Raw genomic sequence first — 26,934 nt, 5'->3', positions numbered from 1 at the left:
CCCTAGGCCCCCATGCTGCCCCCATCCCTCCCAAAGCAATCTTTAAGGTCCTTATTCGGGACCAGTCACATTGCTCCTCGATCCCATCTGCTCCTCACCAGGGCTAGTTCCTGACTCGGCGCCCCAAATGCTGCGGCTGAAAAGAGGAGCGTTCGTCAAGCACTTGCAAGTCCAGCAGAGGTTCAGCCCCTTCACATCTCAATGGAGCAAGTGCTAGACAGGCAGTGTGACCTAGTGGGTAGGACACTGCTCTTAAACTCGGGGAACTTGAGGTCTAGTCTCAGCTCTGCCATTGGCCAATGTGTGTGAGCTTAGCTCAAGGGCTTCGCTTCTCTGTGCCTCCTCCGATTAGGCTGTGGGACAGGGTCGGCCTTCGCAATGTGTTTGTACAGCACCATTAGCCTTGATCTTAGCTTGGGCCTCTGGGTGCTACCAACAAGCTGCTGCCACGTTCTGGAGCCCACCAGGCTTCCCAGGGGCATTTCCGAGTCTGCTGGGCTCTTTTCTCCTTTCACGGTTTTTACCTTGGGTCCACCCATTTTCATTTCCTCCGCTCTGCCACCCCACCCCCATCCCCAACACCTCAGCCTACTCCCTCCCACTGCCCCACACTGCCTGCCCCCTGCGCAGGGGAGGGAGTTAAAAGCTGGCTTTACTGAGCACAAAAAAAAGTTGGTTTAGGTTTTTAAGCAAGGGATGAGCCTTGTTTCTTGGCCCCTGTGTGTGGGAGGGGCCCTGAGCGCCTACAAAACACAACGTCTGGAGATCCAAACTGAGCTACGTAAAGGAGGAAACCGACCACGGGCTAACGTTAGCCCTGGCGCTGGCAGGGCCAAGCCACCGGAGTACCCCGTCAGGGTTTGATTCGCAAGAATTCACCCCCTTTCGCTGCACCATGGCACAGTATTTTGGGGTGGTGCGAGCAGGGGTCCTCTAGAAACCAACCATTTCCTCTAGAACCAGAACCTCAGACCCCAACCCGACCTGCGGGGACAGCTAAATTCAGAGCCCAAATCTGCAGCCTGGCCCCATCTCCAACGTTCTCCTTCCCACTGCTGCCCCTCTGCAGAGAATGCAGGACAAGGCTCCCTCACTGACTTGCACTGAGCCAGAAGGAGGCGCTAGAGATCAGGCTCCTCTTTGTGGGGCGTGATGAATGGGTCTAAGGCAGTGGTTCCCAAACTGTGGGGGGTGCCCCCCAGGCGGCGTGGAGGAATGTTTGGGGGGGCGCAGCAGGGCCTGGGCAAGCCCCCACGGTGGGCAGGGAGGGAGCACCACCCAGCACCGCTCTGCCCCCAGCTCACTCCTGACCCCGGCCCTGACCACAGCCCCACTTCTGGCTCCAGCCCCGACTGCGGCCCCACTCCCGGACGCGGCCCCCAGTTCCTGATCCCAACCACGGGCCCACTCCCAGCCACTGTCCCTGGCTCCTGGCCCCAGTCACAGCTCCCAGCCCCACCCGCGGCCCCACTCCCAGTTCCCGGCCGGGGCTCCGCTCATGGCCCCAGCTCCCAACTGGGGCTCCAGCCTTTCTCCTGGCCCTGGTTCCTGACCACGGCTCTTGGGAGAGGGGGAGTGCAGACCAGGTAAGGGAGGTGCAAGGGGGAAAGTTTGGGGACCGCTTGTCTAAGGCGGTAAGCATGGCACAGTGCAAGGCCTTGCCGCTAGGTGCTACCACAATACAAATTGGAAGTGGTCTCCTGCTAGGGGTAAGGCAGTTATGAGACTGTAATAACTGAGATATTCCTTTAGTTCAGCCAACAGAAGCATGCTTTTAGTGCTGGAGGTAGGAGGTTCAAAGCCTGCTATTGACCCGAGCAGCACAAGCTGCCTCCTCCAAAATGTGAAACCACTTGTGTGTGCTCCGTAGGAAGCAGGTTGCACGTGACATCCAGCGAAGAGTAAAAGGGCAGGTCCCGGTGAATTGCAGCCCGCCACAGTTCGCTGCAAAAGCTGCGCTAAGGTGACGCCGGTGCTGCAAAGCAGGTAGTTGGAGGTAACAATATGGAACTTTACAGAAAAGGGGCTGAACGGAAAACCAAGGCTCAGCCCAGCCTTGGAGCTGGGGTAATGGAATGGAGAAAGCAATTCACTTTCACATCATTACATGTGATTTGAGTGAAGTGACCAGAAGGCAAGAGCTGCATTCAGAGAGAGTTAAGCTGAGCGCGGGGGGAGGAGACGCGCAGCTGCTCTCAGCATCCCAGATCCCTTTAAATGATGGTAGAAGTTAGATCCAGCAGCGCCACTGACCGCCCGGCTGGCTTAGGGTTGGCACTCGAAAGTGGCCGTTTCAGCCCAGTCGCGTTTCCGGGAGAAGGATTAAGAGCAATTCTCTGAGGATACCAGTGAAGGAGGGCATGAAACAGCAGCAAAAGCAACTAGGGAGACATTTTCCAAGGCCTCCCTATGATACATGACACTGGATTTTTCAGGGTTGGATCAGCTCCCTCCGGACAAATGCTCTGCTCTGATTGCAAACTTTAATCTCCCGGGGCAGGCCATGTCGGTCAGGAACATGATCCCCATTTCACAGACGGGGAAACTGAAGCCCAGGGTGGGAGGGTGAAGACTTGCCCAAGGTCACGCAGCCCAGCTCGCTGGACGTACACACCCAGGCTTTAACCACTAGGCCGTGCTTCCCGCTCCCTGCTTCCCTATGAGCGTGCAAAGGGGCACCATGCCACATCACGCCGGGAGAAGTGCAGATTCAGTTAGCAGCCTGGGGCGTGTCTGTTTCCCACCTGGGACCCTGACTCCATGGAAAAGGGCTCCCGATCGTGCACGTGGCATTATTACAGATACGCGCCTAGATCCAGCAGCCCTCTCAGGGTGCCAAGCAGGACAGGCTGTTCAGTCCAAGTGAGCAGGAGCTAGGCACCAGACATAGACAAGGGAGATGCAGCATCTTCTTTGTGCTGAGGAGGTGCGTAGCTACTTGCTCCCCTCTTAGGCCTCTCTCCTGCTTCGAGGCAGCATCGGCCTGGGTTCCTGGGCTCCCCATCACTTTGTAACTTGCAGGCCTGTGGGCCACACTCTGCCCCTGCACCGTCAGGACCAAGCCTGCACTGTGATCTCGCAAGTCAGGTAACCCCTCTGTGCCTGGGGTGTCTCTGTAAGACACGGGGCTGACCTGCCCCTCGAGGGGGCTGGGCGGCTACATTCCTGTGTGCAGAGTGCTTCGAGAGCACCCAGGGGCCAGTGCTTTGCTGCAGAAGGGAAAGCCTCATTGTAGCTAGGATCTGGGTTGTTGCTAGGATCTGCGTTTGCTTCCTGGCTCCCCCACTTGACCATAGACAAGTTGTGCGGCGCCAGATCTTTCAGAATTGCTCAGACTATTAAGAAATGAGCTGTTCTCGAACATCTGGCCCTGGCGGTGGGTGCTCGAAAAATCTCACCCTTATTTGCTCTGTGCCTCAGTTTCCCCATCTGTAAAACGGAGACCATACTACTCCATTGCTCCTGCCCCTTGTCTGTTTAGACCGCCAGCTCTTCCGGGTGGGCCCTGTCTCTTACCATGTGTCTGTGCCAGGCCCAGCACCATGGGGCCTGATCTCAGGTGGGGCCTTCTAGGCTGTACTGCGATAAAGCTAGTAATTGCCCTGTGAATCCGGGCGCGGGGAGGTGTTCTCCAGAGAGAGTTTCTAGGGCCAAGGTCTCTCCCCTGCTTCATCAGAAGCCGAGTGATTCCATCGTGGTTTCTGTCACTCCCCCATGGCACCGACCCCTTTGCTATTTTAATGTTCACCTGGGCATGCCTGCCCCAGGGCACAGCGTGGGCTTTCTGGCTGCGCACGCCAGCCCGTCCCTGCTGGGGGCCCCCACAGCGCATGCAGGTGAGGCGAAGGGCTGAGAACTGGACACTTGGGGCAGGAATGAACTATGGGCCTGTAGAGTTAATGGGAAAGGGGATTGCTGTGATGTCACAGCGCCCTCTGGTGACACAAAGCCAAGAGGCTGGGCAAGGTGAAACCCTGCAGTGTGGGTGGGTGGTTCGGGGGAGCCCTCTTGTGGGGGACGTTCAGCCGTCTCCCGCCAGGTCATAAAGCCTTTGGCGCTTGTGGGGGGTCAGGCGCATCCTTCCCCAGGGAACCTGCTGCGTGGGACATCCTGGTGCATTTGCTCTTCCACGGCTTTTGATGAGACAGGAGGTGCGGGGAGCAGGGCCGGCGGGCAAGCAGCCAAGCTGAAAGACTTTCTCCCCAGACGCCCCATCACCCTTCAGTTCAACACTCGCTGGGCCTGACCCAGCAGCCGGCACTAAGTGAGCTGCTTACGGACAAAGCTGGGCTTCCGCTAAGGAGGCTCTATAGGGAATAGTTCGCACATTCCCACCTAAACCGGTCCCCCCCACACCAGGCCGTGGGTGGCTGGTGCCAGTCCCAGTCCTCCTCCCCGTCAGCCTGACTCCAGTGGGATTGGTGCTGCTCAGTGGCTTGGGGATCACACCCTGGCGAGCGCTCCAGAGCCCACTGGGCAAAAGCATCATCGTGACAGGCCCAGGGCCGAGCCTGCAGGCCCTCGCCACGGGGAAAGCCCTAGACACTCTCTCCAGCTTTGTCGCTGCTGCCGATCCGCCGCCTTGGGTCCAGTTTCCCTCCTTGCTCGTTGCAGGGAAGCCAAATGCCATTAGCTGCATGCAGGAGTGCCCCGGGTGAAGTCTATTGGCCGGACAGGTTCAAGTGCAGGGGGCCACCATCGAGGTGTTAAAGCCGGGAGCGTCAGTCAGCGCTCGCGAGACTGCAGCAAAGGTCCTTTTCCACAGAGCCGAGGGCCTGGCTGATAAACGGGCCGGCCCGGCTGAATGACTCGACGTGACATGACAGCGCCACCGTCGGTGTGCTGATGGGGAGGTGGCAGTGGGAGCTGGCCGCACGGGCTAGCCGCTGCAGCTCACGGCCATGCTTCAGGGGATCCGGGTCCTCTTCCTGACTCTCTGTGGGACCTGTGGCAAGTCACATTGTGCCTCAGTTTCCCCACCTTCACAACGGGGAACGGGCTAGCTCGGCGGCAGATCAGGACCCAGGGTTAGATGGAGAGGAGGAACCAGGAACCACCAGCACTGTGGGCTGTGGCACTGGCCGAGCGGAACCATCCCTGGGCGCTGGGCGAGAGAGATTCTGTTTAAGCCTAACTCAAAAGGCAGCAGCCTCCGCTTTCCCCCTGCTCCGGGGGGTCCAGCACGTCTCTCGCTCTGAACCGTCAGCACAGCCACCCCAGCTGCCCAGGGCTTTGGGCTCAGCTCCAGCCCCACCGACACCCTCCTCCTCCATTCACCCCATTGACTTGGATGGAGTCACTGCAGCGGGCTGAGCGGGAAGAGAATCAGGCTCCCTGTCCACAAGCAGAGGTGCGGCCACAACAGGGGTTTGCCCCCTGCCTCTAGCCTAAATCAAGTGGCTGCAGATTCACGGCCGGCCCCTTCGTCCTGGGACTCTGATCCCGGGACCCCAGGTGGGAGGGTTACTCCGTCCCGGGTCTCTGGCCTTGGGTGGGAGGGTTACATCGTCCTGGGTCTCTGGCCTTGGGTGGGAGGGTTACATCGTCCTGGGTCTCTGGCCTTGGGTGGGAGGGTTACATCGTCCCACTCTCTGGCCTTGGGTGGGAGGGTTACATCGTCCTGGGTCTCTGGCCTTGGGTGGGAGGGTTACATCGTCCTGGGTCTCTGGCCCTGGGTGGGAGGGTTACATCGTCCCACTCTCTGGCCTTGGGTAGGAGGGTTACACCGTCCCGGGATCTCTGGCCCCAGGTGGGAGGATTACACCGTCCCGGGATCCCTGGCCCTGGGTGGGAGGGTTACACTGTCCCACTCTCTGGCTCCGGGTGGGAGGGTTACACAGTCCCACTCTCTGGCCCCAGGTGGGAGGGTTACACCATCCCGGGATCTCTGGCCCCGGGTGGGAGGGTTACACCATCCCAGGTCTCTGGCCCCAGGTGGGAGGGTTACCTGCCTCCTCCTGGTTCATAAATAGCCACTGTCTGCAAGGGCTCCGCTTGTAGGGGCCTCCCAGCTCATGCCCCCACTCCCAGCTGCCGTGCGTGTGCGTTAACAGGCAGTCGAGGCAGAAACTCTCGTCTGCAGGAGGGGAGGGGAGGCCGCTCCCAGCCCCCTACCTCTCCCTTTGGCCACTGCCCTTGGAGCAATGTGTACAGTGGGGGTGTTGAACCAAACCCTACACCCTGAGTCCCAGCCCCCCCCCCTCCCCGGGCTCTGGCTCTCTCCTGCCCGGATCGTCTCTAGCTCGTGCTTTCTGGGTCTCCTTCCCTTTTTCATTCTCTCTGCCTCACTCCCCCTTTTCGTCTGCTCCCCCCATCCCTCCGACACGCTGCCCATCACACACACGCCGCATGGTGACATTGGGCTTGTGAGCAGCACAGACTGGCTGAACCCCCCCCCAGCCCGGCCTGGCCCAGGGCTAGGGTGACCAGATGTCCCGATTTTATAGGGACAATCCCGATTTTGGGGTCTTTTTCTTATATAGGCTCCTATTCCCCCCCCTCCCCCGCCCCACACCCTGCCCCGATTTTTCACACTTGCTGTCTGGTCACCCGACCCGGGGAAGGCGGCGCTGAAAGGGTTACTGACATGTAGCGGTGTGATGCGAACAGTCGGTGACCTTATCAATGCCCAGTCTGGCCTTGGCGAAGCTGCTGAATGGGGAAGCGGGGTGGGGGCGAAACATTTTCAGGCTCCGTTGCCATGGAAGCCATCGAGGATCGGCTTGCATCACAGCCAGCCCCAGATCTCCCTAATGGAACTAAAGCAGGAGGGAGAGTCGCCTTCAATCATCCCCTGCCTCCGGCCCCGGGTGGATTTCTCCATTGGGAGCATTAGTGGGCAGCGAGCCGCTCTGGGCGTGTGCGGCGGGGCGAGCGGGGGAGGATCTGCAGCGATTTAAAAGCCTTTGCATTAGGTCCCGGCGTGGACGAGCGACCGGGGAGGGGTGGCGGAGAGGGCAGCGCCGACAGATGTACAGATTTTGGAGCCGGTGACGTCCGTTCCGTCGCCAGCAAAGGGGAGGGGGAAGGGGGACCAAAAAAAAAAAAAAAAAAGAGCAATTGAGAGAGAGTCCTGCCTATTTCAGGAGCTGCAGAGGGCACTTGGGCCGGCATAAATGCACGCCAGCGCTGCTTCTCTTAGCAATGAGCCCGTCACCGCTTTGTTCCACCTCCTCCTCCGCCTAAGGGTCCCCGGCTCTCCCGATGCTTGTCCACGGGGGGGGAGGCTTCTTCCCCCCGCTGGCTTCTCCTGCCACCGCTGCTGAGATGAGCCCTGCCGGCTGCAGGGCGGCGGGGTCTCGGCTCTTTTGATCTTCACCCAGCCATGGGGGTCTGGCTGTGGCCTCTGCTCTGGGGCTTCCAGATGGAGCTTGTGTGGGGCGCAGGGATCTTCCAGCCCCAGAGGTCGCCGCCTCCCAAGGCCAGGACGCCCAAGGCGAAGGAATGGACCCTGTCGTCGTCCTCTTCCTCAGCTTCCACTTGGGTGCCCACCCCCGACCTGGAGAAGATGGACCTGGAAGGTGCTGCGGCAGCCTTGACTTTCCTGTACTCGGGGGATGCGCTGAGGCTCTCCCAAGCCAACTGCAGCCGCCGCTTCGAGGTGCGGGACGGGGGCAGGGCCTCCAGTCCCCCGCCGGGCCTGCGCTCCGCCCTGCGGGGGGCCACCGAGACCCTGACCCACGCCACCAACTTCCTCAACATGATCTTCCAGACCAATGACATCAGGGAGTCGAGCGTCAAGGAGGACGTGGAGTGGTACCACGCCCTGGTCCGGAGCGTCGTCGAAGGGGATCCCCAGGTCTACCGGGCCGTGTTGACCTTCGACGCCCACCCGGCGTCTTCCAAACCCCAGCTGATGCTCCAGGCCACCAAGGAGAACAACGAGATCCTCCTGCAGGACCTGTCGGCCTCCTCCGAGAGCCTGCGGAACCTGAGCTGGGAAAACCAGTGGTTCAACAGCCTGCAGGCCCAGCAGCGGGGCCTCTTCCTGCACAAGCGGGTCCTCTGCAACGACCTCCAGAGCCTGGACACCCCCAAGTGGAACCGGGGCGACAGTTACGTGATGGACGCCAGCCACGTCAAGTGGTCGCCGCCCTTCCTGGAGTGCCAGGACAACCAGTTCCTGCCCAGCTGGATGGTGACCCTGTCCTCCTCCTTCTACGGGCTGAAGCCAGACCTGACCCCCGAGTTCAAGTGAGTGGGGGCAATGCCGTGGGGGGGGGGGGATGCTTGTGGGGGGGAGGTGCATGAGGATGAGGGTAGGGGGTGCTTGGGAAGGAGAGTTCAGAGCACTGCATTCCCCCTCCCCTCCAGCCTGCCGCTGGGGGTCGGGCAGATTCTCTTCTCGTCTCACTTCCCTGGGCTGCAGACTTGGAGGGATTCCCTCCACCCCCGCACTAAAGAGTGCAGAGCTGGGGAACCCCCCCCCACTTAACGTACCTCCTGGGTTGCCAAACTGGGGGATTCCCCCCACCTAACATACCCCAGCCCAGGGTACCAAGCTGGGGATACGCCACCTAATATACCCCACCCCAGGGTACGGAGTTAGGGAGCCCCTGACCTAAAATACCCCACCCCTGTGTGCAGAGCTGGGGATCCCCCACTTAACATACCCCACCCTGGGGTGCAAAACAGGGGGATCCCCCACCTAACACACCCCTGGGATGCAGCGCTGCACGGTTCCCCCATCCCTCACACTCGGAATCCCTGCCACTGACACACTCAGAGGCGAAGAGTTGTGGGAATTTCTCCACCCCACCTACACTTTGGCACAGAGCTGCAGAGGTGCCCGTCAGCCTGGGACGGAGCTCTGGGGACCCCCTCTCATCCATCGCTCTGGGTGCAGACCTGCAGGGCCCCCATGTACACACTTCTGGGTCTCCACCACATCTTTCCTCCCCCCTTCCCCAGGTTTTCCAGTACCCTGGACTCTGCTGGAAGACAGGCTGGACGCCAGCTGACATTGTCACTGTGTATTCAGGTGGGGTGACCCCAGTAGACCCCCAAGCCACAGCCCTGGCCAGCCAATCCATGGCTGGGCCCTGAACGAACCTGGCTCCGGGTGGTTATTGCAAAGGGGGATTTGAGGTACGCCATGATGGATGGGTCGCCGATGGATTGGGAGCGGGGGGAGCCCTTTCACCCCCCCTTGGCCTCAGCCCTCCTTTCCTGCCGGGGCTCTCTCTGATCACAATGAACCCCAACGGTCCTGCCAGACTTCAGGCATCCTACGTGTTCGGTTCTGCTCCACGTCTGGGGGTTACAAGCTTCCAGCGAGCAGCTCCGGCGCTCGGTGCCAAGTCCCCGTGCGACCCTTTGCATCCCCGTCCTTCCTCCCAGGCTCCCCACGGGCGTCCTTTGCAGGGAATCATGTAGGGGGAGGGGAGAAGCTATTTTCGGCCCCCCAGAGTGGCCAGGGACCGACTGAAATGGGAGGGGGCCTCCGACCTCCCTGTTTGCATCCCAACGTTCCAGATCCATCGGGGACCGTGTCAGAGCAGGGAGAGGAGCAGCACAGGGTGAACGCTGCCTCGCTGGCGTGGGCTGGACGATCGGCCCTATTACAAGCCAAAATGGATTCCCCCCAGCAAGCCCCTGTCTTTCCATGCCGTGACCCGGACCAAGGAGCCAAACAGTGGCTTGGTCAACGGGAGGGAGGGCAGGCGAGACAAGCCAGAGAGGGGACTATAGAAATGCAAAGACAAACAGTAGGTCAGAGGCAACACTGGGATTTACCCGGATCCCAGTCTAGCGTTTCCCCCACTGGACCATAGTGGCTCTCCTCCTACCCAGCTATGGTTTATAGGGCCAGCTCTGGACTCTGTTTGATACCGAGGTGTTTCTGGAACGATGATGCTAAACGGGGTTGATCTATGCCGGTGCGAAGGGACGGTAAACCTAGGATCACAAGAGAAGGTGCAGGACCAGAACGCTGGGTGATAAGACCAGAACATTGCCAGTGCTTTACCAGGGCTCAGAGGTTAACCTTCTACAGGTCCCAGTCAGAGCCTAGGACCTCCCCAAACTCTGGGTCACTGCGGATTTGGAGTTGGAACCCCCCCTATTTGGGGTGGCTGGAATCTAGTTCAGCCCATTAGAGAGAGAAGAAGATTGGAGCTACATCCAGAGCTGGGAACTGGAGTCAGATGTCCTAAGGCCAGCAGGGCCCATTGTGACATCCAGTCTGACCTCCTGCATAACACAGGGCCAGAGAACTTTCCCCAAGTAATTCCTAGAGGGGATCTTTTAGAAAAACACCCGTCTTGATTTAAAAATGGTCATGGATGGCGAATCCACCACAACCCTTGGTAAATTGGTAAATCTAATGGTTAACGTCTCTTACCATTACATTTCCAGCCTGAATTTGTCTAGCTTCAACTTCCAGCCATTGGATTCCGTTAGTCCTTCCTCTGCTAGATTGAAGAGCCCGTCATAAAATGTTTGTTTCCCCCCTGTAGGTACTTATAGACTGTGATCAAGTCAATCAAAAGATTGGTTTAATCTTTTCTTGGGGCGTGTTCCCTACAGGTGATTCTGCTCTCAGGTCCTGCCTTATTGGCTCGGAAATGAGAAGCAATATTACCCTCTAACCAAAGAGGGGTCCCTTGACCCCAGCCTTAGGACTGGGTGCTGATGGAGGCATGTATCTCCTTCTATTTGTTTTCTGAAGCTGGTGCCGTCTGGAGCCACCCCGGGTCTCAGCATTCTCCTTTTGCATGTATCTAGGCATGAATATGTCCCCCCCCCTCCCCAGCCCTCCCTTCTTTTGACAGCTGTTTTCCTGCTTACAGAAAACAGAAACAACAGGTGGTCCTTTACACTGTGTCTTGGCACCCCCTGGCCATGAGTTTATGCAGGCGAATAAGTCTGATCTGAGCATACGTCATGCCCTCCTGCTTGTTTCTGGTCACCTAGGGCCGTATGTGTCAGTTTCAGCTCCTATAAAATCATGCCCTGCTACAGAGGTACCATCATGTTGTGTAACCGGCAGTGCCTTTTGTATAAATCGCAGGGTACACGCACACACACTCGTATACATACACAGTCACACGCACACAATCCCACACAGTCACACCCCCATGGACTGAGAGTCACACCCAATCCCACACACCTACAGACTCAGGACCACACACACTCAGATACACACCTAGACACACACGCACTGATACACACACAGTCTCACAAACACACACCCAACCGCCAGACAAGTATTCTTAGCACCGTAAAAAAAAAAAAAAAAAAAACAACCCTCCCCATGGCTGGAAATGCACAGCCAATGTTTCTACCAGCAGACGCCTTTCCCTAGGGAAACGTGAATTGTTGAAGTTAGCCCCATTGAAAAAAAATAAAAGGAAAATGGCTTCCCTGGTGGAGCTTAATACTTCTCAGAACCTTCACAACAGCTGAATAAATACACAGTCAGCCCCTTTCTAGCATCAGCCAGCTAATCCATCCATCTAGCGCTCATACACAGCACGTTCGTGTTGCTCTCTGGACGGCGATCAGGCCCGTCGAGCTTCGGTTTTATTCCAGCAGCAGGGGCAGTCGGACACAGCCAGCAGCAGCGACACTGCAGTTGGTTCAGTTTTACGGTCAATGAGGTTCAATCTTAGAGGATTTCAGCTATCTGCACAAACCAGACCCAATTCAACACCTCCTCCTGCCCAGCCCACCCCTTGGTTTATTTCCCCACCTCCCTGTATTTCACGACATGTCCCACGTGTCCTTCGTGCGCTGCCGAATCCCTAGTCACTGCTCGGTGTGGCCTGTGCCGCTGACACATTCCCTTAATAACTCCCTGACTCGTCCCTCCCTCCCCCCCACTCTCTTTCTCCCTGATTTCCCAACTCCACGTTGGACTGACTTTCCTCCTTGATTCAAGGGGCAGAATCCCTGTTAGGAACAGGCAGCATGGTCTAATGGGTGGAGCAGCAGACTAGGGAATCAGGAGACCTTCATTCTGTGCCACTGACCTGCTGGGTGACCTCGAGCCAGTCACGTCCCTGCTCTGTGCCTCAGTTTCCTCTCCTACCTTGTCTATTTAGCTTGTACATTCTTCAGGGCAGGGTCTGTCTCTCGCTGCATGGCCGTACAGCACCTAGCACAATGGGGCCCTGATCTCGACTGTTGTAATATAAATAATAATTTGATGGGCGCTGGTCCTCATTTGCATGCTCATGGCTGGTCTATTGGGCACTACAATGGCCGGAATTAGTTCTCCTAATTGTGTTAGCTAAATGAGCGCTTCCTTTCACATATATATAAAAACCCCTCCTGAATTCTGATCACTTCCAGGTCTATTGAAGATCTGTCACTGTTTGAGAGCCCTGTAACGGGGAACACCGCTGGGGCCTCTTGGCGGAAACGGCCATACAGGAAGCCCTTTGTGCTGGGATAAGTCCCTACCATCCCCTCCTGCAGAACCACCTCCCTTCGGGTCAGGTCTCTGCAGAGAGGTTCCCGTGGGCCTCGTTCTCAGAAGGCCAGGGGGGGGCCGGGCAAGGAAGCCCTCCCAGACAGCCTCTTAGTTCTGCTTCTCAGCCTGCAGCTCTTCCTAGGTACTTATCTGCCCTCACCCTAGTCCCTCACGGGAACTGATTGATTTTAGCCTCGCAGCATCCCGGGGAGGTGGGGACATCTCCTGGCCACTTTGCAGGTGGGGGGACTGAGGCACAGAGAGAGTAAGACCCAGATCCTCGAAGGTACCTAGGCGCCCAACCCCCATTGAACCTCTAACCCTGCCCTGCTTTCAATGGGAGTTAGCCACACACTGGACCAAAGTGACTTGAGCGAGGTCACACAGGACATCTGTGTCTGAACCGGGACGCGCGCCTAGTCTCAGTCCTGTGCCCAGTCCATTAAACCACCCTTCCTACACAGCTGCACAGTACTCTCTCTGTCCCCCGCTTTCTGGGCAAAATTCAGCTCTGTGCCGAGGGCCCCAGGGCTGATGCCCCACTTAATAATCCCACTTAACCTCTCTTTGTTTGTTTGTTCACTATGATTACTATTGTGCCAAGCAGCCCTGGACCAGCACTGCACTGTGCTCGGCGCTGTACAATCCCAGAACAAAAAGACAGGCCCGGTCCCACAGAGCTTTCAATCCAAGCTGCTCTTAAGTAACTGGTCCTAGCCTGACTTAAATAGGGCATAAGCCTCGTGCTAACACCCAGAGAGAAGGCTGGGAGTCCCCGAGTGGCTCTAACAGTGCTGTGAGCAGCAGGCACTCCTGGTGGATTTTCCAGTAGGAAATTCCCTCAGACAACGCCACCTCCGGCAAACGCTCAGGTCCAGCCAGCCACTGTGCCTGGAATCACGCAGAGGGTCTGTCTACACTGCAGTCCGAGGTGTGGCTGCGGATCTAGCCAGCTCCAGTAACAATAACAGTGAAGCTGCAGCGACATGGGCTCACCCCTCGAGTACATACCCAGTGGTCCCATGTGGGCTTGTACGGCCCGGGCTCCCCCTGCTTCACTGCTACTTACCGGAGCTCCGCTAGATCAGAGCGAGCTGGGATATGTCTACGCGTGCTGCCGTCGCTCCTCTGACTGTAGTGTAGACAGACCCAGAGCCTTAACCATGTGGGATTTACATGCAGCTGTCTTTGTTGTCCCTCCCCCTTGCTTCTGCATTAGAGCTCAATCCTGCAAGGTGCTGAGCTCTCTGGACCCAGCAAAAGCACATCGGCACATGCTTAGTTTGACGTACGTGAGCAGCCCCATTGACTGGAGTGGGACAAAAGTATCCATTTGTCACCTTTCGTTTCATACTTCGATTATAAACCTTTCGGGGCAAGGCCCATTTTTTGGTTATAGCTGTGTACAGCTCCAGGCACGCTGGGGCCCTGATCCCTGGTGGGGACATGGAGGCCCTACTCCGATACAAACAACAAGACATTCAATCCTGAATTCTTTTTCCACGGTAACCAGTCACACCAGCAACTTAGCACTCATTAAAGACCAAATATCTAGGGGCTGGAGCTGGGGGTACTGCTACACCTGCTGGCTTGAAGTGGTTTCCATCATATCCAGGGTTTGCAGTTTGGTTCAATGGTTCTCGACACTGTAAACATTGTTCCAGCCCCCCTGCTCTTATGTCACGTAGGACTTTATAACCCCAGAAGGGAAAAGAGCCAGAGACTTCACAAAGTGCACTACGGACTTTGCTATTGCCAATGTAGGGGCTCAGATACCATGGTGATGGGCAATGACACAAAACCCTAAGGTAGATAGGCAGATTTTACTCAATACTTTACAAAAGCTCCTTGCTGAATTCCCAAAGGTGAATTTCACCTGAGTAAATATTTCAGGATTTCCCCCCAAGATTTAAAAACAAAAAACCCAAAGTCCTTAGTCTTGAGAAAATAAGACTGGGGGGGAAGCCAGGTAACAGTCTTCTGTTGCAAAGGGCTGTTGCAAAGAGGACAGTAATCAATTGTTCTCCATGGGACAAAATACAACATGGTTTTACAAAAGGTAGATCGTGCCAAACCAAACGGAGCTCCTTCTTTGAGACGGTAACAGGTTTTTTAGACAAAGGAAATGCGGTGGATCTAATTTACCTCGATTTCAGTAAGGCATTTGATACGGTTCCACATGGGGAATGATTAGCTAAATTGGAAAAGATGGGGATCAATATGAAAATTGAAAGGCGGATAAGGAACTGGTTAAAGGGGAGACTACAAAGTGTCGTACTGAAAGGTGAACTGTCAGGCTGGAGGGAGGTTACTAGTGGAGTTCCTCAGGGATCAGTTTTGGGACCAATCTTATTTCATCTTTTCATTGATGACCTTGGCACAAAAAGTGGGAATGTGCTAATAAAGTTTGCGGATGACACAAAGCTGGGAGGTATTGCCAATACAGAGAAGGACCGGGATATCATACAGGAAGATCTGGATGACCTTGTAAACTGGAGTAATAGTAATAGAATGAAATTTAATAGTGAAAAGTGCAAGATCATGCATTTAGGGATTAATAACAAGAATTTTTGTTATAAGCTGGGGACGCATCAATTGGAAGTAACAGAGTATTGGTTGATCGCAGGATGACTATGAGCTGCCAATGTGATATGGCCATGAAAAAAGCTAATGCAGTCTTGGGATGCATCAGGCGAGGTATTTCCAGTAAAGATAAGGAGGTGTTAGTACCATTATACAAGGCACTGGTGAGACCTCATCTGGAATATTGTGTGCAGTTCTGGTCTCCCATGTTTAAGAAGGATGAATTCAAACTGAAACAGGGACAGAGAAGGGCCACTAGGATGATCCGAGGAATGGAAAACCTGTCTTATGAAAGGGGACTAGAGCTTGCCTTGTTTAGCCTAACCAAAAGAAGGCTGATGGGAGAGATGGGATATATCAGAGGAATAAATACCAGGGAGGAAGAGGAATTATTTAAGCTCAAAAAGAACAGGAGTACTTGTGGCACCTTAGAGACTAACAAATTTATTAGAGCATAAGCTTTCGTGGACTACAGCCCACTTCTTCGGATGCATATATCATCTGAAGAAGTGGGCTGTAGTCCACGAAAGCTTATGCTCTAATAAATTTGTTAGTCTCTAAGGTGCCACAAATACTCCTGTTCTTTTTGCGGATACAGACTAACACGGCTGCTACTCTGAAACCTGTCAGTATTTAAGCTCAGTACCAAAGTGGACACAAGAACAAATGGATATAAACTGGCCATCAGGAAGTTTAGACTTGAAATTAGATGAAGGTTTCTAACCATCAGAGCAGTGAAGTTCTGGAACAGCCTTCCAAGGGGAGTAGTGGGGGAAAAAGGCATATCTGGCTTCAAGACTAAGCTTGAGAAGTTTATGGAGGGGATGGTATGATGGGATAGCCTAATTTTGGCAATTAATTGATCTTTGACTATTAGCAGTAAATATGCCCGATGGCCTGTGATGGGATGTTAGATGGGGGGGATCTGAGTTACTACAGAGAATTCTTTCCTGGGTGCTGGCTGGTGAGTCTTGCCCACATGCTCAGGGTTTAGCTGATGCCCATATTTGGGGTTGGGAAGGAATTTTCCTCCAGGGCAGATTGGCAGAGGCCCTGGGGGTTTTTCGCCTTCCTCTGCAGCGTGGGGCACGGGTCACTTGCTGGCGGATTCTCTGCACCTTGAAGTCTTTAAACCACGATTTGAGGACTTCAATAACTCAGACATAGGTTAGGGGTTTGTTACAGGCGTGGGTGGGTGAGACTCTGTGGCCTGCGTTGTGCAGGAGGTCAGACTAGACAATCATAATGGTCCCTTCTGACCTTAAAGTCTATGATTCTATGTCCACTGGAGGTAGGATAAGAAGTAATGGGCTTAACCTGCAGCAAGGGAGATTTAGGTTAGATGTTAGGGAAAACTTTCTAACTATACGAGTAGTTGAGCTCTGGACCAGGCTTCCAAGGGAGGTTGTGGAATTCACTGGAGGTTTTTAAGAACTGGCTGGACATACCCCTGTCAGGGATGGTCTAGGTCCTGCTTCAGCGCAGGGGGCTGGACTGGAGGACTTCTTGAGGTCCCTTCCAGCCCTACATTTCTCTGGTTCTATGAAATGTCCTTCCCTGAGTTACTGCAAATACCTCAAACGATTACACCTTTTACAAATCTCACTCTCCACCACTGAACTGATGCTCTGTGTTCACCTTTAGAGCCCATCACGCAAGTGCTGAAAACACGTCAGTTTCACTTATGGTTTATAGTCAATTTCTATCTAATCTAATCTATCTATCTAGCTAAATCATCCTAACCTGTCCATCTCATAAGGCTATGGGTCATTTCTATGGATTTTAGGTTTCTTAACAAGTCTGTGGTTTTTGTTGAGGGGAGGACTGGGGTGTTTTTTATTTTATTTTGTTTTCGTTTGATGGATTGATTTTATGGAACGTAGATCTAGGCGTTTAGGCCAGCAGGGGACCCCAGCACCCGGAGCTCATTGCAGGATCAGGCGCTAAACCTGGCAGTGTTCCTTTAAGAAACCCTACTCTTATTTAAATGGGGTTTATAATTAAAAGGGTGATCAACCTTAGTGCAGCACTAGCGGGAGATGCTGTAATATGTCCAGCCAGCCAGATTAGGGAGCTGATGGGGGATTCACCCGCACGTTGCCCTAATTCAGGCTGTATTCCTACCTCCCTTCCCCCCCCAGACCTCACCCCCATGCCTCTGGCTGCCACCCAAGGCAGGTGATATAAATAGAAAGGTGGTTGTGACTGCCTGGATTGCTCAGTGTCAGGCAGTGCAGCCTCGAGAACAGCTGTGCCGAAGACACACCCACAGGCTGAGCAGTCAGTAAGCCCTAAATCTCATCTCCCTGCATCCAGGGCAGAAGCGTGCCGGGGGGAGCCCAGGAAGCCAGCTGGCCCACCGCCCGTAGAGGCAGGCCTGCTGCAGCCCACGCTGCTTGTCCTGCCTATCGGGGTTTGTTTACAAAACAAACAACCCCCCAGGCAACACCTGGCGCGGGCGAGTCCCCCTTCCCTGCCAGCTCCTGGATCCATGCTGATTAAAAGCCTCTCCCTGTGTCTGGCTGGAGAATGACAAGGGAGAGAGACATGCAACAGGGAAGGGAAGTGGTTGTCATCCTGTGCATGGAAAATGGGTCAAAACCTGACTCTAAATAATGAATGGTTCCTGAGTGGAGTTCCACAGGCAGATCTAATCTATCTACCAACGTATGCAAGTCAAGATCCCTCTGTCTTTCTATCTCCCCACCCCATGCATCCAGCCACACGCTCTTTCTCCCCCTAATTTGTCTGTTTCCTTTTCCTTGCTCTCTGTCGTCTCCTTCGTCTCCTTCGTTGGATGGCTCCTTGCCCTAGGATACTTAGCTCCATAGCTCCCAGGCCCAATTATCTTCTTAATCACACCAGTGCAACTGTGGGGAAGTCAGAGGACTAAGGGGCTTAACCGAGGGGAGGGATAGCTCGGTGGTTTGAGTATTGGCCTACTAAACCCAGAGTTATGACTTCAATCCTTGAGGGGGCCATTTAGAGATCAGGGGCAAAAATCTGTCTGGGGATTGGTCCTGCTTTGAGCAGGGGGTTGGACTGGATGATCTCTCGAGCTCCCTTCCAGCCTGACATTGCTATGAGAGTAGCCACTGGAAATCTGAGTCCCATTGCGCTAGGGGCTGTACAAACTCACAAGAGACATCTGCCCCAAAGCGCTCACAGGTTGAATAGACGAGACAGACAAGGGGCGAAAGGGGAAACTGAGGCAGAGAGAGGGGAAATGACTTCCAGGGGGTCATGGAGCCCATTAGCGGCAGAGCCGAGAATAAAACCCAGGCCTCCCACGGCCTTAGTGAAAGCAGAACAAAATGTCTGAGCCACTGGGAGCCCGTGTGGCCAAGCCCAATGTCCTGGCTATTAGACCACACGGGCAGAGCCTGAGTTTACAGTCTCGGTCCAGGTGTCGTTCATGGGGCGTAGGCGGAAGGCAGCCTCCTTTCCCGCCCTGGGCCCCAGAACAGCTGTGGGGACCCTTAGTGCTACGGCCCGGTCCCATGGGAGGCAAGAGGGGGAACCTACGGGTCAGCTTCCCAGCTCCTGCTGCACCCGACCCTTGCTCCTCTCTTCCAGGGGCGTGGTGAGGATGGACGTCAAGCTGCAGAACGTGGACATCAACCAGTGCGCCAGCGGCCCGGGATGGTTCACCGAGACGCACCAGTGTGATCTCAACAGTACACAGGTAAACGGCACCTGGGCTCCTAGTGCTGCCCACACGCCTCCCTGCCAGGCACCACTTAGCACCTTGTTCGCCCGCTCTGCCTCTGCCAGCTCTTGGGTTCTTGCCTCGCGGAAGCCCCTGTGTAGGAGCAGCCGGGCCTCAAAGGCCCAGTCCAGATCCAGACTTTCCCACAGCCCAAGCTGGGATCTGGGGACAGGGGAGTTTCCAGCTCCCCAGGCAAACCCCAGTGCGACTGAAAGCCCTTTCCTTGGGCCGGAGGGCCTGATCCAAACCTCAGTGGAGCCAACGGGAAAGCTCCCTCCAACTTCAGTGAGCTCCGGTTCAAATCCTGAGATCTCCCTTCCCTCCACCCCCAAAGGACATTTTCCTTCTTTGCACCATCACTCCTCTTTCCAGAGTCCTTCCTCGCTCCTGGTTTCCGCTACTCCCAGGCTCTGATTACAGGATCTCCTTCACCGCTGAATATTATCCCCACTCCTGCTGACCCATCTGCTTAGCTTAGCTGCTCCCTGCCTCGCAGCCAGTGAGGTTTACTGCGCAAATCTGCATGTACGCACATTGGTTTCTGTTTCGCCACGAGAGACAGCGTGTGACTTGGCTCCCTCCGAGCTGCGAGAACCCATCTCCATTCACAGACCATCGACCCCGCTCCATGGCAGCTACCGCCCCTATCCCATGAGTTCAGATCTCACAACCCTGCCCTGACCAGCTGCTGGCTGGCATGCCCTCCTATGCAAAGAGTTCCCAGCCGCACGCAGTGGGCAGTTTGAAAAGCTCCTGGAATCAGAGCCATCTTCAGTGCATCACCACCACCCCCCGCCCCCAAGAAGGGACCCCATGGGAATAGAATGATCTGTCTATTTTAGGTACCGATCTGCCACCCATGACCCTACGATCTGAACACCTCACACTCTTCAACATAGTTAGCCTTACAGCCCGCCAGTGAGGCAGGTAAAACCCCATTGTACAGATGGGGAAACTGAGGCACAGAGCGAGCCAAAGAGGCGGATCCTCAACGGTATTAGGTTTTTATTATGATTAGGCGTTTATTTTATTTCAATGGGAGTTGGGCCCCTGAATAGCTTCGAGGGCCTGGGCCTAAGAGACTTGCCTGAAGTCACACTGGAAGTCCGTCCTGGAGGAAAAAATTGCACGTACGTCTCTGGTGTTCCAGGCTAGAGCCCTAACCACCGGGCAATGCTGTCTCTTTGGGAGAGGCAGGGGTGCATAGAGGTCTGCCCTTAGGAGGCAGGAAGTCCTGAGTGCAATTCTGAGCTAGAAGTGAAGCACTTGCTTGTAGGGTTGCCAATTCTGATTGGACGTATTCCTGGAGATTTCATAACAGGAGGTGATCTTCAATTCAAGATTAATCTTTAATTCCTGGAGAGGCCAGGAAAATCCTGGAGAGCTGGCAACCCTACTTGCTTGCTGTGTGGTGTTGAGCACATCCCTTCGCCTTTCGGGTGATTTCCCCATCTGTAGAATGGGGAGAATCATTGTTTTCCTCCCTCACAGGGATCATTAGCTAACATCTGACCATACAAACCCCTGGGTGTTGTTTGTTAAGGACGAATCAGATTTCAAGAGTTTTCTAACCCCGCCCAACCCCCTCCTCCCCCACTGAAGACAACACCAGTACAAAGTTTGACTTTTCCTGTAGGTCCTACAAAAATAGGCTGCTTCGTTGTGGTGTGGCAAGAATGCAGCCTAGAGATCTCAAAGGCGTTTAAGGGAGTTGGGCCCCCAGCTTCTTTTGAACATCCCATTTGTCTGGAATGCAGATATTTTAGCATCATTAGCGTGCGCTGTTTTCCTCCCCATCCCCTAGGGCTGAGTGCCGTATAAATGCCTGGATGATTAGATAGATAGAGATACCAGATTATAACCATGTTAAGGTAGGTCACATTTCAGGGCTTAATGTACTTGGCAGTGTCTCTTAGCCATCACATTGAGCAGTCACCTCTCTAATACCCATCCTGGTAGCCCTGGCACGTCCCCTCTGCTCAGCAGGGAGAGAGGAAGGCAGCAGCTTCTCCAAGCAGGCGCGGGATGGGGATCGAGATGGTTGCTTTAATCATTTGGGGATTAGGAGGTTCAGCGCTTGGGATCTAATGTCCAATCAGATCTCCTGCAGCCTCCAGGGCAATTTTAAATGACAAACGCAGCAAGATCCCACCCCACGCCCCTTTTGATGTAATTATCCATTAAAAAATAAATAGAAAGGAAGCGCGGCCGGCTTTGTTAATTAACGAATCTTGCCTCGCCCTGCTTCTCTTTTTGCTCCCCTCTCTCCCATGCTGGGTAAATACCAGGGACACATGGCTCTCTCTGTGTGTAATTAAAAGGCTGCCTTTGAATTACTGGAGCGCTGCTGAAGTTTGCAGGGTTAATGCACTCCGGTCGGCGGAAATCATGGAATCCGCATACAAGACCAGGAGGGGAAGGGGGCAGTTTTCAAGGCAGCCAGGAGCAAAATGAGAGGGATGGGATGGCGGAGGGAGGACAGGCGAACGGGACGGGCTAACAGAGCCAAGGGTAATAATCCTGCCTCCGTTAGCGTGATCTTTGCCACCACGACCCGGCTCAGAGACATCCCCCAAGAGCATTAATGAGCATGGTGGCTCCTTGTCTCCCTAGCCCCCACTAGCTATCAGTTTCCTTGGTCTGTTTCTGGCTCCCCTGGGGGACTGCGGCTCCCCATACTCACCACATGGTTATTCGGCTCCACCCCACTTCCACCCATGGGCCAGCTGGTGCCCCCTTCCTGCATAGCCACTGGTCCTGCATGAGCAATGTGCAAATTAGCCTACAAAGATTGTGCTTCCCCTTATGACCATAGAGGCCTCGACTGAGATCTGGGCCCCACTATGCAAACACATGGGGAGAGACAGTCCCTGCCCCAAAAACCGCTGAATAGACAAGAGGGTGGGAGGCACAGAGAGGGGACGTGAAGTGCTCAAGGTCACCCAGCGGCTCAGTGCCGGATACGAGAAGAGAACCCAGGCGTCCTGATTCCCAGTCCAGTGCCCTACCTCGCTGGAACCTGCTGCATCGCTCCCGACTCCGGCGACTGAGAGTTGAACCCAGTTGGCTGGTAGCCCTCGTCCCTGCTTTCCGGTGCTCGGCCTGTTGTCTTAGATTAAAGTTTCTCGCCCATGTTGAAAGCAGCTCCGCACGTTCGAAAGATGCAGACCCAGAGAAGCGGCACTCACCCAGAGAGCCCTAGAGGGAAAAGCAAAACGCCCACTGATGAACTGGCCTGGACAGACAGGATTGCAGGGGGAGCAGAGTGGATACTTTGGGAGCTGCTGGCATCTTGCCTGGCCCAAAAGGAGCACTGGGATGGGAAGCGGTGGGCTAAGGGCCCCGTCACCTCCACATCCCAGACCAATACAAGCTGTTCCCGTTGTCTGATGGGGTATCACGGGCCTGGGGAACGGAGCTGGTCGCCTCAGGTCACTTCCTAGGAGCCAGGCGTTTACAGCCCGGGTTATACCACTCACTGGCAGTCCCGGCACCCCCGCAGGGTGATGGCTGAGACACCTGGCCAGAGCGGAGCTGCGCGGGAACCGGTGGGTGGGTAGCACCGGAAGCAGGGCTGTCTGAGCCAGCACTATGGCTGCCTGCACCAAGTGGATGATGGGGAACGCGCGTTGAGAGCCGGGAGAGCAGAGATGGGGGGAGCTTGACTCCCTTGGCTGCCCTCCCCCTCTCCTTCCCCACCCCCTCTGGTTCCTTGGGCCTGCCCGGCCTCCTCTTTGGAGCCCCTGCCTTCAGTCTGCCCTGGAGGGCACTCCACATGGCAGGCGAAAGATTGATTCCTGCCCCCCTAAGCAATTGCCTCCTGGCAACAGAGCAGCAGCGGTCGATGGCTGTTGTGTTTGGAACGACAGGGGTGGGGACCGGGCGCTCTCCAAGCTCCTGCCCTGCTCCCTGTTCTAGGCCTCGCATGCAATCTGTCCCATTTCTCCATGGGCATCTGGCCTCCGGCATGGGATCTCGCCGTCCCCGGCATTAACTGGGAAGCTCTTTGCAGGCTGCCCGCGCCCGGCTTTTGCCCTCGCGGTAGCGGGATTAGCGCTTGGCCGCATTACGTGTCCATTTAGGTTTTAGGAGGGGATTTGAACATCAGGCTTTTGCCTTTAATTCTTAAATGTTTAACCACTGGCTTCCAGAAATAAACTGAAAGGGACGGGGGGACTGCACTGAGCGGGGGCCGGGGGAGGGAACCCCTCCAGGTACAGTCATACCGAAGGAAGCCATCTAGATTCCTGGCTGGGAGGGGTCAGGGAGAGGCCAAACATTCCCATTGGGGCTCCAGGTTCCCCCTGGAGAAGGAGATCCGTGTCACTCACACGTGGCGTGTTTTGTTTAGTGTGTCCCGCAGGAAAGCCGCGGCTTCGTCCTCGGAAGATACCTCTGCCTGTGCAAGCCGGGCTTCTACGGCACAAGCAGGGCCTCCGGTGCTGGCCGGTCCGGTAGGTGGTAACCCTGCCCGGCCTACCCCAGCCGGAGCGTCTCCTCTGGGTGGCTGGGCGTGGTACTTGGCTCTTCTAGCGACCGGCCCCATAGCATGCGAGCACCTCCCCATCACCCCTCCCCCGTTTCCCAGCGGCGGGGCTGAAGCTAAGTGACTTGCCCAGGGTTGCGCAGAACGTCGGAGGCTGAGCAGGGAGCTGAAGCCTGGTCTCCCATAGCCACGGCCGGTGCTTTAACCACTGCACCCTCCTTCCTCTCTAGCTTCCCAGTTCTGCGACTCCACAGCGCTCCCCCCGCCCCCCGCCATCTCCGAGCATTCTAAGCACTCGGCCTCTCCAAAGGGTTCCCTTCCCAGCTGCCGCAGATCCACCATCTGGAAATGCATCCATGGGTTTAGACCCTTGGGACTGATCTGTGCCCTATTTACCTTAACCTTGCCCCGATCTCCCGCCCAGTACAGGAAAATACCCTTCATCGGCGGACAGGGATGGGTGGGACTGGAAATCACAGGGCCAAGATTAACCCTACTTGGTTGAGCCAGTTTATGTCACACCTTGAGTTAAACCAGTGGTTCCCAACCTTTTAACAACCTGTGAACCCTTTCCACTAAAATGTCAAGTCTCGCGAACCCCCTCCTAAAAATGAATATTTTCTCCTTTACCCGAGTATAAATGATAAAAGCAGTGATCTTGGAAAGATAAAATTTGTTTTTATGACATGCTTATTACACATATTTATTATTACTATTTATCATTACAGTATTTTTATTACATTATGAAAAGGGCAACACCCTTCCAAGACCTCACTTTCGTAGCTTGTATCACTTTGAATAAGCCTGTATAAGACAAGGCTCCTATGTTTCATCAAGGAGTATCAGATGTGAAACAGCAGGAAGGTATTTAAGAAGCCAACTCAAAGAGTTCTTCCTACACAAGCATTCAGGTCTTGAGCAGTCCTGGCAAACAACGCACATTACAACAAAGCTTAAACTTGTTCTTCTTCATAATTTTAAAAACAAGACTAGCTGCCTATTTAATTTAAAAAAACAGCAAAAAATATCCACCTCCCTTTCCATTTCTTATAAGGAGTCTTGAAGTTGAAATCTCCTCAGTGTGATGCATCTGCTTGCTTTGATCTGCTTAGCTCTTGGAAGTCCAGGGGCTCCGGACTGCTGGCCCCGTGCTGTCCGGGGTCCCTAAGGACAGCTCTGGCCGCCACTAGGGAATTTTTTCCCTGAGAACCCCCTGTAACATTTCCTGAACCCCAGTTTGGGAACCACTGAATTCAACTGATGCAACTCTGGCTCTAGACCAGGCCTTAGAGATGCCCTAGCGAGACAGAAGAGCGTCCCAGTGATGGCTCTGCACCTTGGGCTATCACCGATACCAGCGCAAAGAGAGTGCTACCTACGCTGCGCTGGTATAGAGGACGGTGTGTGGTGCGGGGCAGCAGAGAATCAGGCCCAGAGGCAGTGCTAGCTCATTGGGTGCCGTAAACAGGAATGTTTTTGCTCCCCCCACCCCACAACACATAATAAAAAGCAAATAGGGGGCCCCCTTGAGCTGCTCGGGGCCATAAGCGATTGCTTAGTCTGCTTACCCCTCGCGCCGGCTCTGATCAGGCTCGGGACCGGTCATGTGAATCTGTTTTGTGGGAGGAGAGAAATCAAAGGCTGTGCAGAGTCGCGACGGCATTTTAACCTTCCCACGCGCCTCCTCTTCACCCCTGCAGGCCCACAGGAAAGCTCATCCCAGTACGCAGGACAGTACGGAGCCGTGGACTCTGGGACCTTGCTCGAGTGCCGGCCCTGCAAGGAAGGATGCGTGACGTGCGTGGACGACACCCCGTGTTTGATCCAGGAGGACTGGTCCCTGCGGGCTGCCGTCCTCTCTTTCCAGGCCTTCTGCATGCTGGCCGTCTTTCTCAGCATGCTGGTCTCCTACCACTTTCGAATGAGCAAGGCAAGGCACGCGGCGGTCACCGAGGAATGCGCTTTTACTACGGGGACTTTTCTGCTACCGGGGACTCAAAAGAACCCGGTTCTCCCCTCTGCAGCACCTCGGGGCCATATCGTGGAGCCTCCGAGACCTGGTGCAAGTTCTCTGCAGTATCCTTGGAGAGAGGAAAGCAGGATGCTAAACCCAGCTCAGAGCCCATCTCACCCAGGGAAACGTTTGCAGGGGTCTCTGGTTTTAGGTGCCTCCGTTTTCTGGAGCCTCCTCAGCACCGAGCCCCTGCAGCTGCTGCTGACTTTGGCTGGAGCAGGGGGGTGCCCCGGCACACCCCTCTGTAAATCAGGCCTTGAAGGTCTCCAGCTGGGCACCCATAAAAGGGAGGTAGCCAAAATCAGAGGCCGCTTCAGAAAACGTTGCTTCAACCTCTGTGACCTGGGGGGATGCTATTGACTCTCCTGCCTCAGTGGGGCCTGGGAGGGTCAGCTGGCTGTGTGCAATGGGCAGGGGACCCACACAACCTCTATATACACCTTAAGTCCCAAGAAAGCCCTGCTTAAGCCTTGTACTGGTGCCCTACCCAGGGGTCGATTTCCCCTCCAGTGCTCCGGAGCTGAGGAGTGCTAAGCAGAGGATGAGAAGCCAGGTGACCTCAGTTCTCTTCCCAGTGCTGCCCCAGAACCTGGACAGGTCGCTGTCCCTGCTCTGTGCCTCAGTTTCCCCATATGGAAAACAGGGTGATATTTAACTGCTTCAGTCATGAGGGAAAGGCGGGGGTGGGGGCATCCTAATTGTTTGTGAACTGCTTTAAGGGCCTCATCCGGAAGGCACTAGAGGTGGCAAAGTATTATTGTTAGCAGCTTGGTTTCCCGCCTGCCCCATCCATTTTCATTTAAAATAAAAATCTTCACCTGGCAAGAGCAAGGTTTCGACATGCTCCTGTTCGTTTCCATTGACAAGGGCGCCTCCTGCTGGTGCATAGTCTCACCTGGCACACTGGATTAACTCCACTTTCAAGCCACCTCTTTTTCCAATAGGATTATTTCAAGAGTCCAGGTCTAGAATATATATTAGTTTTATTAGAGAGGGGTGCCCATGCCCAGGGAGCTTGATTTTGGGGGGCTGCAGTAAGGATGTGGGGCATTTCCCCCCTCCAAGTAGGGGCACATTCAGGAAATACCTTCTCTGCATTCAGTTCCCCTGCAGATCCATCCTCCACACTGGCAGCATATGCTTGCTTGCTCTGTTCCCCCAGCGCATGGATTCTCTACCACACGTGTGTGTCTCTCTCTCTCTCTTTGTTTCCCTAGAGGATCCGGGCATCAGGAGTTATCCTGCTGGAGACCATCCTCTTTGGATCTCTGCTTCTCTACTTCCCTGTAAGTATCTGGCTTGCAGTGGGCGGCCAGCACTCCGTCCCTTGCCCCGAGAGCACCCTGACTCTTGAAGGAGCCTGGGCCGGATAGAAGAAGGTTCAGTGCTTTCCCTCTTCTCAGACCTTCCTGTCTGGTGATCTCCTTGTGCCATGGTATCTTTGACTCTAGCCAGGACAGAGAGACCTCAGGGGGCCAAATCCAGTCAATAGAGTTACACTGGGGATGGATTCACTCCAGGAATCCCAATGAAGGCATGCGCTGGGCAGTTAACCCGTCCCACTGCACACGCTAGCACAGCTACACGGCTACTTTTAGTGCACTGGCTTGATCAGAGCTAGCATTGATCCATCTACCCCGGCTGGAAATGATACCACCAGATGTACTCTGAGTCCACCTGCCAGGCGCTCCCACAGATCCATCATCCAGTGGAGGAGTCAGAGGCTA

General features: G+C 55.0%; 1 protein-coding gene across 1 annotated transcript in view; it reads left to right on the top strand.

Moving 5' to 3' along the window:
* The first annotated feature begins 7,324 nt into the window (after window positions 1-7,324).
* GPR179 (G protein-coupled receptor 179) overlaps window positions 7,325-26,934 on the top strand; it is a 36,100-nt gene continuing 16,490 nt past the window's right edge. Inside the window, exons 1-5 of the mRNA XM_054014050.1 lie at window positions 7,325-8,193; window positions 18,575-18,683; window positions 23,059-23,161; window positions 24,894-25,123; window positions 26,425-26,493. Of these exons, the coding sequence (XP_053870025.1) occupies window positions 7,325-8,193; window positions 18,575-18,683; window positions 23,059-23,161; window positions 24,894-25,123; window positions 26,425-26,493 (1,380 nt within the window). The remainder of the gene's footprint in view (window positions 8,194-18,574; window positions 18,684-23,058; window positions 23,162-24,893; window positions 25,124-26,424; window positions 26,494-26,934) is intronic.

Source organism: Malaclemys terrapin, chromosome 25 (genome assembly GCF_027887155.1).
Source record: "Malaclemys terrapin pileata isolate rMalTer1 chromosome 25, rMalTer1.hap1, whole genome shotgun sequence".
NCBI classification, from domain to species: domain Eukaryota; kingdom Metazoa; phylum Chordata; order Testudines; family Emydidae; genus Malaclemys; species Malaclemys terrapin.
The sequence above is the reverse complement of the archived record's forward strand: the minus strand, read 5'-3'. Positions and strand labels throughout refer to the sequence as shown.